The 13,387-nt window shown below is 34.4% G+C and overlaps 1 protein-coding gene across 1 annotated transcript; it reads left to right on the forward strand.

Moving 5' to 3' along the window:
• Positions 1-7,700: 7,700 nt before the first annotated feature.
• Positions 7,701-12,561, forward strand: LOC112507584 (nudix hydrolase 20, chloroplastic-like). Its single transcript, XM_025112230.1, has 9 exons — positions 7,701-8,042; positions 8,968-9,032; positions 9,907-10,090; positions 10,227-10,307; positions 10,692-10,817; positions 11,098-11,177; positions 11,475-11,590; positions 11,721-11,841; positions 12,379-12,561. The coding sequence occupies exons 1-9, from the start codon at positions 7,707-7,709 to the stop codon at positions 12,446-12,448; spliced, it is 1,179 nt and encodes a 392-aa protein (XP_024967998.1). The 5' UTR covers positions 7,701-7,706; the 3' UTR covers positions 12,449-12,561.
• Positions 12,562-13,387: the final 826 nt, after the last annotated feature.

A 13,387-nucleotide genomic window follows, 5' to 3' on the forward strand; every position in this document is an offset into this window, starting at 1 on the left:
GCATCTCTCTGCTTTCCTATTCTTACTTCAAGCATCTTCTAGCTTAAGTAAAGGATCTTCCTGTTAGCAATCTCTTTTCTTGTATTTGCTAAAGATCTGTGTGTAACCAAAGATTGTTTAGATAGGTTTTCTTTACCTTATCTTTCCGCAAACAGTCTTGTAAAATCTGTATTAATCTTCTCTATCAATATATATATTTTAAATTTGAAAATACTGTGTTTGTATTCATCCCCCCTTCTACAAACTGTTTCTATTCTTGTAGACCCTTACAGGACCAACAAAACTTGTGTATGAACCAAGAATAACCTATCCCTCTTATAAATCTGAGGCTTAAATCCGAAAGGGATCTCATTGACCAATTGACTCATATATCAATGATGTCGATAATGAAGGAGAAGAATCAATAGTTGACCATCTATCTACCAGCATGGAAATGATGGCCAACAACCGTAGAAGTAATCCAAGGTACCTAAGCAGACTAAATGTTGCCAACAAAAGATCCTCTGTTCAGTCAAAGTTAATTGTCCCCGACACAACTAATGAAGAATACTACACTTGTAGGAAGAAAGGTCACTTTGCTTCTCAATGCCGAAGCAAAAGAATTAGCAAGTCAAGAAGCCCTTTTTTCTCTAGCCGATTATCTTCTAAATCGACCAGCCGAAGAACATCAGAACCCCAAAGGACCCATTTCTGAATGGCTACTGAGAAACTGATTTCTTGACTTGCTAATTATAAGGAATGGGCCCAAGCGTGTTTTCATTTATAGGAAATCTTATAATTTTGGTGATATCTTTGACCTTGCAAAGGACTATCCTAAGGAATATGTTGTCCAGACATGTGGAAAAGACACAAGCTCTCTTAAACCCAAAGGACCCATTTCTGAATGGCTACCGAGAAACTAATTTCTTTGTGAATGTTGGAGTTAGGTCGTCAACATATATGGTATTTGGATAATGGTTATTCAAGGCACTGACTGGAGACAAATCCTTACTCATCAACTATGTGTCCCAAAAAAGGTCCATCTGTGAATTTTGGAGACAATTCTAAGAGGTTTCACCTGAGGTTACAGAGTTCTCTTCGAAAGTTATGTAACCTTCAACAAAATAGCTTACATGGAGGGACTTATTCACAATCTTCTTAGCATAAGTCAACTGTATGATCTTGGATACTCCGTAAAATTCAGATATGGTACCTGTATAGTCTTCAATGTTTCTGGAAAAGAGTTCTTTGAGGTGTTATACGAGATAATATTTATGTCATCAACATGAATCACTATTTAAGCAACACCAACATTTGCTTTCTTTCAAAGAGTTCAACCAAGAAAAATTGGCTATGGCGTAGGCTTCTTTCTCATATAAACTTCAAAAGTCTTAATAAACTCTCTAGCAAAGATCTTGTTCTCGGACTTCCAAATATCTCTTTTGCTAATGAAAGGTTGTGTGCTACTTGTGAAAAAGAAAGCTGAGAAAATCCTCCGAGTACAAACAGTGCTTCTCATTTACTGTCCCTTGTTGATCAAAACTCTCTCATTAATTTGATGATGATCCTTTTACTTAGTGAATACTTTAGTCCTATCTTACTTTCAGTTTCAACAATCAATCTTTTGAGGCTATTTCAGTAATTGTTGAACATGCATTGTAACTGTTAGAACTTAAGCTCCTCAAAGACAAACTCACATCAAAGGAACTTCAACAATGTGAAAGAAGTAGCTAAAGATAAAGATTGTCTAATTGTTATTTGAAACAGCATTCAGTGATATCATGGCTCTGATTTAAAGTGTGAAATCTCACCAAGATGTCTGCAATAGCTAAAACAGTCCTCAATGATTCTACTCAGCAGTTGGATCAATATCTTGCACATCAAGATTGCTTTTGTCTTACTCTCTTGCACAATAGTACATACCCTCTTACCTCAATATATTAAAGTTACAATATGAGTTACTTTATTGTCTCCCATCATGATCACCAATTTTCTGAGTACACTGTTCATAAACGGACAAATATGTACGCTATCTGCTGAATAAGAACCTTCTTTCCACTCATCTCTTTGCCACGTGGATTATACCATCTACGGTGCTTTAAACGCATGGGGATATAAATAGCTGAGAAACCTTCATTCCCAATATGATATCTCTGGAAGTCTTCTTACTATTCATCTCTCTACTCTTCTATGCAAGAAATCTTAGTGATTCTTGTTTTGATAAGTAGAGTTCTTCTTTGTATTGTAAGATCAAATCATAGATTGTTTATAGTAGGATCTTTACTTTTCTTATTCTACAACAATCTGTAAATTTTTGTTGATTCTTCTTATCATCAATAAACGAATTTAGAATGTGAAAAGTTACGTTTGTATATGTCCCCCTTCTACAAACTAATAGCTCTTGGAGAACCCTTTAGGGACAAGTAAGTGGTATCAGACCGGTGATTCTTATATATTTATCTATTTTCCTCTTCTATTAGATATTCTCTATAATGGCTATGACAACAAACAACAACTATCACGACAATGAAAGTCTTGCCAAACCTCCATGATTCAACAGAGATAACTTCATTCTCTAAAAGAGTTATATATCTCTTTTTCTTGAAGGTGTGGATCCTGAAAATCCTACACTACATTGCCAGTGGACCCCATGTTCCATCTATCACCATTAAGGTTGTTCCTACTATTTCCACTACCCCTGCTATTCCAGAAAGGTAGTAGTAAGTCAACTCTACTGAACATACGAATATATGAAGAAAATAGGTATTGACACCAAAGCAAGAATTGTCATAGCTATGGCTCTTCTAAATGAGGTATATCATTTTGTGATGAACCTCAAAACCATGTGAGATATTCTTTGTGTTCAATATGAAGGTACCACTGAAGTACAAGAGACCAGAATGATAAGTATGGTTAGACAATACGAGATGTTCATTTGTGGTAAGAATGAATCTCAATATAAAGTACACTAAATGTTTAACTGCTTATTAATTGACCTTAGGACCATTGGGAGAGAATATTCCAACACTGAGACTTTGACAATGTTTTCTGGGACGCTCATTCAATATGCTCAAGGTCTCTTAAGATCTCCAGAACTTGTCTCTCAGTGCTCTCTATGGAATATTGCTGAACCATGAGCAGTCCAGACAACTAAAAAAAAAATCTCATCAGAGATTCTAAAGATTCCAAAAGCTCTTCTGTAGCTTTAATCTCTTTTGAGGATATTCCCTTGAATCGCTCTCCTTCTTCTTCTTTTTCCACTCTAACTGTCACTAAGTTAGAACCCTCTGTCTTTGAACACTTAATATATGCTGATCTCTCAGAGTTTGATGAGTCACTGACACTTCTGACTAATTCATTTAGAAGATTCGCCAGAAAGAGAAACTTTCATGGAAACAAACCTTTTGCTATCCGATGATAAGCCTAAATCAACACTTGTTGACAAGGCTACAACTATATGATATAATTGTGAGAAGAAAGAGCATTTTGCAAGTGAATGCAGGTCCAAGAAGATCTCAAAATCCTCATCTTAGCACTCAAAAGATGACAAATATCTAAAGATGAATGAGAAGTATCGAAAGATGAAAAACTCAAAACAAAAAGGAAAAGATCTTATTGCTGAAGAGTACGATTGGGCAAAATCTTCATCTCACGAAGAAGATATAACATAGCTTTGTCTTATAGCTAAGATCAAAGAATTTAAGGATGAACCAGTTGAATCTTCTTTCTCTACTGAATCATCTATTACTTCTCAGGTATTAAATCCTTCTCCATCTGACAATGATACACGTTTAGCACTAGACTCTCTGACTGGTGATCTCTTTAATGTTTCGATGGAAAATCTAAAACTGAGAAAATAAATTATGATCTAACTGAACAACTTGAGAAATGCCTCAAGTAGCTGTTAAGCGTGTCATGTACCCCTCCGATGAGAGGCAAATGCATCTTTTTACTCATATTTCTTGTTTTTTAAATAAAAAGTTATATATTATACATAAAATTAATTAAATTAATATAATATATATATATATATATATATATATATATATATTTTTTACCCCTTCCATGAAGAATCGGTCCTTCCCCTTTTTCCAATTAAACACCCCTCCCTTCCTCTATCTCAGTGAAATCCCCCTTATTTTCTTTGTTCTTAACCTCCCTGATTAAAGTTAGGGTTCATTTGTTCTTTTAAGTTAGGGTTCATTTGTTTTTAATTTTAGGTTAGGGCTCTTGAATGTTTGATTAAAGTTTGGATGTTTTTGTTTTTGAATTCGTTCTGATTTTTAATTTTTTTATTAAATATGGGTTTACATAGATTATGGTTCTTGAATTGAGGAAGAATGTGATAGGCCGGAGGAAAAAGATGGATAAAAAAACCAAGTTTCAACATAATGCATTTAACTGAGCATCTTCTAATAGTGTTAATTGAAGGGACTGATTTAGGTTTTCAAATAAAAAAAAAAAAAGTAATGAACCATTGATGTACTTTATGAATTTTAGGTACCAAAACTATAGAATAGAGACCAAGAATGTAATTCACTCTAAAATATAGAATAATGAAATTGATAGTAATATGGATGATTCATGTATATTTTTAAGATGCTATTTATTTTATTTTAAGATTTCAAATGAACACTTATAAACTATTAACTTATCATCAATTAGGGGTTGTTTTGCAATTGTTGAATGGTTTCATGTATAATGGTTAAGTGGTTAGAATGCCTAAGAAGTTATGTATGATATAGTGTAGAATTAAATATGTTTGTTTGGTAATTGTTCTGAATAGACAGTTTGAATGACAACAAATTAGCATTTTAAGTTTTTAACCCTATATATGATTTAGTTCCGAATGAAATACAATTGTTTGATAATATAATATCTGAATAAAATATTTATTTTGCAAATTAATACTCACAAAAGTCCAGATTCAACATCCCATAATAGTATTTTCTTAGATCCATGAAAGGTCTACAAGTGAAACAGCAGCATGTGTGAAATAGTACAATACTCGCTAAAGTCAAGATTCAACATCACATAATGGTACTAACAAACGTCAAGTACTCACACAAAGTAAGCAACAATGGACAATAGATGTAGAAAAATTTCAGTCTAGTAGCCAACAAAAAAGAAATTGATAGAACAAAATCAATAGAGTTCGATAGAGATAAATCGGTAGACCAAAAACGAAAAAGGACAATAGTCGATAAATTTGTAGAACAAAATCAGGGCAGATAAATCACTAGTCAATACTACCATGAGAGCAGATAAATCAGTAGAACATTAGAGCAAATCAGTAATCGAGATACCATGAAAGTAGGGGTGCTAAAAAACTCGACCAACCCGATCAATCCAACCCAACCCAACACGAAATAACTCAACTAGAAACAACCCGATGTCTAATCGACTTGTAAAATTTTCAAACCGTATGTATTGGGTTACTATTATTTGAGCCAAACCCAACCCGATGAACCCAATATCCTTTTATTTCTTGGATTTAATATGATTGTTGAATTTCTATTATTATATACATTAGACAATCACATTATCACATACGTTCTTCATATACACATATTTTCAGTTTATTCACATCTCTATATAACTCATTCGTAATTTCATATATATATATATATATATATATAAATATAAATAAGGAGTAGCTTCAATAAGTAAAAGTCTATTGTATTAGACAATTAGTGGTGGCACATTTGTTATTGGGGTACTTATACATTGTTAATATGTTATCAATATTGTTTAATGTTTGTCATTTGATTATTATTTTTATATATTTTTTTATCATTTTGCCACATATGATAAAAACCATTGTTGAAGATTAATTATCGCCATGGTTATGTTATAATGACTAAATTTAACACAGGCTCGTAAAGAGTTTATAGCCATGGTTTTAATTATTTTGTATGATCAAAAGATAATAGCCACCGTTAATTTGTGTGACCAGAAAGTAATCAGTAGCTACGGTTATTAAAAATTCAGTATAACCATATATTACGAATTGATCATGTTTAATATAAAATTTATGTGGCTATAAATTCTTTATGGTCATGGTTTTAGTTATTTTGTGTGACAAAAAGGTAACCAATCGTCACGTTTCTAACAAATTAGCATAAGCAAATGTTATGCATTGGCCATGGTTATTATGAAACTTGTTTGGCTATAACTAGTCTATGAATACAATTTTAGTTATTTCGTGTGACGGTAATATAATCAATAGCCAAACACAAGGGTGGTGTCTGATTGGTTTGAGCTTGACTCCAAAGGTCAAAAGTATCAGGAGATCTCAGGTTCAAATCCAAGGAAGAATAAAAATCCCCTTTTGGCGATGGAGGTTCAAATGTGGTTACTCCGGGCTATCTGCAAAGCAAGTGGTCGACCTGGGATTAGTCGACTCGCATAGCGGGTTAGATATCCAGGTTAATAAAAAAAATCAATAGCCACAGTTCTAACAATCCAACATAACCATATGTAATTTGCCACATTTGATATGAAATTTGCATGGCTATAAGTTGTTTATGGCCACGGTTTTGGTTATTTCGTGACCAAAAGCAAACAAATAGCCACGGTTCTTACAATTCAGCATAACCATTTGTTATAAACTGGTCACGGTTAATATAAAATTCATGTGACTATAAGTAGTATATCGTCACAATTTTTAATTATTTCATGTGATCAAAAGTTAGTCAATAGTCACATTTCTAACAATTTAACATAACAAAATGTTATGAATTGACAACGGTTAATAATGAAATTGTGTGACGATAACTAGTTTATGGCGATGGTTTTAGTTATGTTACTAAAATATAATCAACAACTACGGTTATAACAGTTCAGCGTAACAATATGTCATGAAATTGGCACGGTTAATATGAAATTTGCATGACTGTAAGTAGTTTATGGTCACGATTAAAACAAATATACGTGATTATAAGGTAATCATTGGCCACCTTAAGAACAAATTATGTGGCCATAAGTAGTTTATTGCCATGGTTCTGTTTGTTTTGTGTCATCAAAAAGTAGCTAATAGCCACGGTTATATAAATTTAAGCATAAATACATGTAATGGATGGGCCATGATTAATTTGAATTTGTATGACGTTAGGTAGTTTATGACCATGGTTATAAGAAAAATGCTCCTACACCAAAAAAAAATGGACACCTTTGTGGCCGCAGTTTTTAGGGTACGTCTACGGTTTTTCATGTGATATGGTGACACATTTTAAACGTGGTTTGAGTGAAGAAAAATATGTGGCTAAAGGTCTATGGTTACTGTTTGAATAAAGAAAAAAACCGTGGCTGATGCGACTTTTTGTACTAGTGTATTGTACTATTTCCTTCATCCTATTTTATTTTTTTCTACTGGGTTTTTATTTTGGCGTAAGGTTTTAACGATGCAACAATCATGCACTTTCCACTCGTCTGACTCGGCACAAGGAAGAGTGTTGCAGAATAAATGTACCATCGTCTAAAGGATATAGATAGAGGTAAACATATTTAAGATAGATTAGAACTAATATTTTTCGTACCTATCTACTTGTATTTCATTCCTATTTAAAAGACTTTTAATTAATAAAAATTATTTTTTTTACTCCTGAAAACTCAAATTATTGCTATTTATAGCAAGTCGTAACTTGAGGTCAAATAACAAAATTTGAGGGGAAGTTCCCAATCCCGCTTTTAGCCATTACAGCTTTTACGTCGAGTAGGTAAAAAATATGTTCACCTCCGCCTGTACCGTCGCCGGCGGCCAACACTCCCATTATCTGTCATCTTACTGTGTCGGAAACTTATGTTCTCACCGCCGTAATTTTCCTATTATGATTTCAAGCATTTCCAAAATCAGATCGCATTCTTTCACCGTCAATCGCAATTCTGTGGCTGCCGCTGCCGCTGTATCATCAAGTAGTTCTACTAGAAATACTAACAATTCTATAAACGATGGTAGTAGCAGTTTCACTTGGGATGATGTCTTTCAAATATCTGAGTCGCGTCACGTTTCATCGGATCTCGGTGGATTCTTTCAGAAGATCAATTTATGTAACCGTGGCTGGGTAAACTCTTTGACATGTACAATTTTCTATAATCATTAATCTCACACGCATTTTCATCATTCCGTTTAGACTTATTCTGTTGTGGTCATCGTAGTTCAGAGGAGTTTATTTGATTTAGTATATGCGGTTATAGTAATGGTTATACGCATAGCTACTATACATATGTAAAAGGTACTTCTACTTCGTTCTGAATTCCTAAACATATATTCAGTTTGACTTCAATGATTTTAAACTTCAATGCTAATATGAATTGTCTAGAAAATAAGAACTTTCTATAGTTCCACCGAACCTAGTACAAAGTTCGAAATTTTAAGTCAAAAGTAAAATATGCACATCTTTTTTATGGAATTCACAGAGTATGACTTGTTAAACTTTTGGTGTAAAATGCAAATGAATATTGTAGTGGTAGGGTTTTGTTAGTGTCATTCCAAAGTCAACATGTGCATCTTAAATTTCTTGAGGGAGTAAGATTAATGTTGTTGGGACAAAACAGCTTGCATTTTGTTATCCAATAGTATTTAGTTTTTGTGTCAAGTGTAAACTGTAAAGGCTACTGAAATATATGATGAAGGTTTCAATTTAAGCAGAAGAACCACAATGATTACTAAATCTTACCGTTCTGTTGCTGATGAAATAAATGCTACAAGTGTATTTTGTGGCATTTGTATCTTTTCAATCTGAAACATCGTTAACAACACAAAATCATCAGGAAATTATTGTAACTATGATAATTCTATTTTCATCAATCTTTCATGATGAGGGTGTTTATGCCGTGTTTTCATGTGACCAATGTTGCCTTTGGGACATGCATCATAAACAGGCCATGTGCTTAAACATAAATCACTGTCAGGGTTGGAAGAACTTTATCAATACTAAGGTTAAATATTTTCCTTCTTTCCTAATAATGTATTCAAATTCATTGCAGGATAGGCGTGCTGATTTCATCCCGTTTGTCATTGAGGACCAAATTGTTGGCTACATTCACAACGGGTAATGTCTCTCTTATCAGAACAGTTTTGGATACTTCATCCATTTTATGATTTCTTTGTTCTTGCTAGCGGTTTAAAATGCTGATGTCCATCAAGCTAGTTTAGTATCATGTGAGTCGATATAATTTCGTCTTGTTGCAACTGTTTAAAGTGACATTTCTTCTCCACAGTCACCATGATACAGTTTATCCTTAAAAGGAATATGTAGCTTTTTTTGTGTGTTGAAGTGGGTAGTTTACCTTTCCAACTCAAAAAGCGCGTTAAAAGGTTGATTTTTTGTTTTCTTCCCATCAAGGAAAATTTGGCCTTGATGCCACTTGAAGTGAGAAATCTTACATAAGAATATGTCATAATGGATAAAATTGGTGATGAAATATCAATAACCCGTGCCCCATCCTCTCATGTCTTCTTAACATCAACATGATCCAAAACAAAGGCCTACATCCTTTTTATCTACTGTGGGTTATTTTGAGTTTTGAGATAGCTATTGCATGTTTAAGATGTATGCTAGTAGTTGATATCATCTAGGGTTACTTATAAATCCCATTCGTCGTATCCTGGAGAAACCAGAAAAACATCAGATTTTCATGGCTAGCTATGATATGTGAAGTACAAGGATAGCTTTTCGAAACTTAGACCCTATGGATGCTAGGAAATTTTAGTGCTGTCAATTTGAGATCTTAGGTGATATTAGAGTGAATTTAGATGTAATTGTATGGAGGTGTGAATAAGTTATTTGCGATGATTTTCTGCAATCTGCACCCAGTACCCCCTGCTGGCAAGTACAATAGCTGACAACTATTTTGACCAACAACAGAGGAAGTGGATCTCTAAATTGAATTTCGTTTTAATCAGGTATTTAAACTTTGGTGCAGTTTTCTTAACCACTTAAGCAAGTTTAAGGATGTTTTCACTTGCATCAAAGATAATACATATGGAAGTCAATCTGGCCATGTCACACTACAATCTGCGCTGAAAACACCAGAGTATAGAACTGAAGCCCTTGAAAATGTAGTGAAGTGCTTAGGTGAAGAAGTAATTCCAGGTATACGGAATGAGGTACTTACTTATCAGAACAATGGTCCTGTATGACTGGACTGTTGGCTATTGGTAATTGTGTTCTCTAGATAACTGCAAACATATTAGGCTGCCTGCATAATTCTTTCATCTTAGGGTTTAATTTAAGTGAGTGCAGCTATTTCCTGTTACTTCCTCTTATGGACAACGAACATATTTCTCGCTAGAACGTGCAGCAGCACCTTACTTTGGGATAAAGGTATGTGATATCTTCCTTAAAATGTTACAGAATAGAAAGGACTTGCTTTATGATAAAGTATCTCACAAATTCGAAATGTGGTTGGAACAAAGGATACTGCCATACTGGAATTGACGAAAAATTTGAATCTGAATGAATAAATCATTAAAAAAAATATTGTTTCATGTTGATGCTCCTTAGTATGAGAATTTGAGTTTTGTGTCTGTGACAAAGGGACACACACAAATTGGTGTTATTTTATTGGCTGGGTTTTGGGTTAATTTTTATAAGATTGTCCTTGTTATTCACAAAGTCTAATGTAATCACATGTTCAAGTCACCTTATTATCGATGCTTTTACTGTTAATTGTTCACCTACCCGCACATCTATAATTTCTTGTTCTAGGCTTATGGGGTTCACATGAATGGCTATGTTGAAAGAGATGGGCAAAAATATCTATGGATTGGAAAGAGAAGTGAAACGAAACCCACCTACCCAGGAATGCTCGACCATCTTGTTGCTGGAGGACTGGTGGGATTTTCTTCTATGCTCAGCAGAACTATTAAACAAGTTTTCTGAAACCTCTGATATCATTTACATTGGTTGCACAAATTTATGTCTGTTTATCTTCCAATTCAAGTGTCATCTATCTCTTTCTTTGTTTATCTGTCCTCAAACCCTCTATTATCAGGATTATTCTTCAGATCAATTATTTAGTTTTGTTTCCTGCCTATAATTTGCTGATATTTTTAATGATGAGTTATATTTATCCTCTTTTTATGTGTAAACGAGTTTTAATTTTTAAATACAGCCGCATGGGATCTCATGTGGAGAGAATCTTGTAAAGGAATGTGAAGAAGAGGCAGGAATACCAAATTCCATTTCCAGCAGGTAACTTTTCGTTTGTCGTTGAACTATTATCTAGATCATATACTACCCACCATTATCTAGAAGCATAAATATTTTGAGAATCTGAAAACCAACTATTTTCATCATAAATGTCTATCATGTCCTTCGTCATGAATAAAATATGAATAGTTGGTTCGAGGTTCTCAAAATGTACAAGGTTCTCATTTGAACCTGCCCCTAAAAGTTCATGGATTTATTACATGTGTGGTCCTCAAAGTGCAACGCTTATTTTTTTAGCTGTTTGCAACGTTGATTGGCATAAAACATTTGTTCACACAGAGCTATACCAGTTGGCGCTGTCTCTTACATGGACATTGATGGTTATAGATTCAAGAGAGATGTTTTATTTTGCTATGATCTGAAGCTCCCTGAAAGTTTCATTCCCAGCAATCAGGGTAAGCTTTTAAACTCTTTTAGCCACCAATCTGCCCAATGTGCATTGGGAAGGGTCAACTTAGTCCATAGCGTGGACGACTGATTGTCATCTTAAAGCTTAAAACTTTTAAATGATGCTGTGAATTACAGACGGAGAAGTGGGGAGCTTCAAACTACTCCCTATAACACTTGTTGCAGATGCCATCCGAAGTACACAGTTCTTCAAAGCAAATTGCAATCTTGTCATCATTGATTTCCTTTTCCGGCATGGGTACAATTTTTTTTCCCTCTTCCTTTTACACCCCAATTTCTTTTTCTTGAAGAGTTGCATTCCAATAGGACAACCTATTATCTGTTTTGCATACTCAGCTTCTCTATCATTAATCACAAATGCAGCTAAATCTTGTTATATTTCTCTTGTAATAGAAGTGACCTTGGCTCATTTTCAGTCCCCAAGAAAATTGCAACCGACTGCCCAAGCAGTTTCAGAAAAGTGTCTCTTTATTAGTTAAGTTGTCAGAGATACCCTTCAATAATCAGTTAATCACAAAGGCTCAGTATGGCAATATGGCTGGGAAGCCAGCTGTTAACTGATAGCCACGTTTGATACAGATTAGGTGATAAGCTAGATAATAACGGAAAATTACCTAAAATGATAGGGTTTTTGATCATTTATGTAAAATAGAAGAGGCATAATCGAAAAAAAGTGAATTCTGACATAGATTCTGATAATTTCTTACGGTGGTTGAACGTAGTAATCTAAGTGTGTATTTTGGTAATAAATATATATATATATGTGTGTGTGTAGGTACATTAAACCTGAGTATCTTGGGTACTTGAAGCTGCTACAAAGCTTGAGAAGTGGAGATTGTTCTTAAATTAATTGCATCCAGATAGCTCCATGCCTTTGATAGGTTATTTGTGGCACTTTCACACCTGTTTTGTTTAAGTAGAACTCGATTTTCTTGTATTTTCTGTGTCGTGATGGATAAATAGGATCACACATTAAGAGAAATCGAGTAAAATCAAGTTATTCCGTCCACCTCCACCAAAGACCCTTTGTTTAACAGTTGACAAAAAAATATTATGTCTTGGGGCTCCTTCGGTCCCCCCCCCCCCCCCCCCCCCCCCCCCCCTCTGGCCGTATGTTCGATCTTCATTAGGATCTGATGGATCAAACCAAGTGTCTTATATTTTGACCGGGTAAGTAAGCCTCTTCGCTCTTACTGGGTCAGCAGCATCTATTGTTGGTGAGAACGTATCTTCATCAAACCATTTAAGTGCTTATTTTACAACATTATCTCTTCATGAAAACATTCAAGTGTTCATTTTACAAAACTATAATCTTTGTAGAGCAATCATCGAATTTTAGACCTCAACTTTCATTGCAAATGTACATGTGGTGGTTTAAAGGAGAATGTATGCTACATCCAAATTAATTATGATTCAGAAGTTTCTTACTTAATTATCCTTGATTGTAGGCTTAAGTTTCTTTTATTCAGAAGCGTCTTAGATTTTGTGACGATCGGTGGTTTAAGTTAAGGCATATTAGTGACCTCGTAATTGCACATACAAAAGCATCTCAAAACCCTCGATTTATGTTGATAACACACTTGTATTACACTCTTATTGTGTTAATTCTTCTAGGGTGTAGGAGCCAAAACAGAATAAACTCGTGCAAATCATAGGTACACACGACCACGGTTGCGACTGGTCGCCTAACTCTCTGTTTCATGTGCTCCATTCGAGATGCACGACCTTGCCCATTATGTTGATTGTGTGGCAAGAGTTGCGTACGACAATCAAATTCACAATTC

The sequence above is a fragment of the Cynara cardunculus genome, assembly GCF_001531365.2.
Source record: "Cynara cardunculus var. scolymus isolate 2C chromosome LG 2, CcrdV1, whole genome shotgun sequence".
In the NCBI taxonomy this organism is placed as follows: Eukaryota; Viridiplantae; Streptophyta; class Magnoliopsida; order Asterales; family Asteraceae; genus Cynara; species Cynara cardunculus.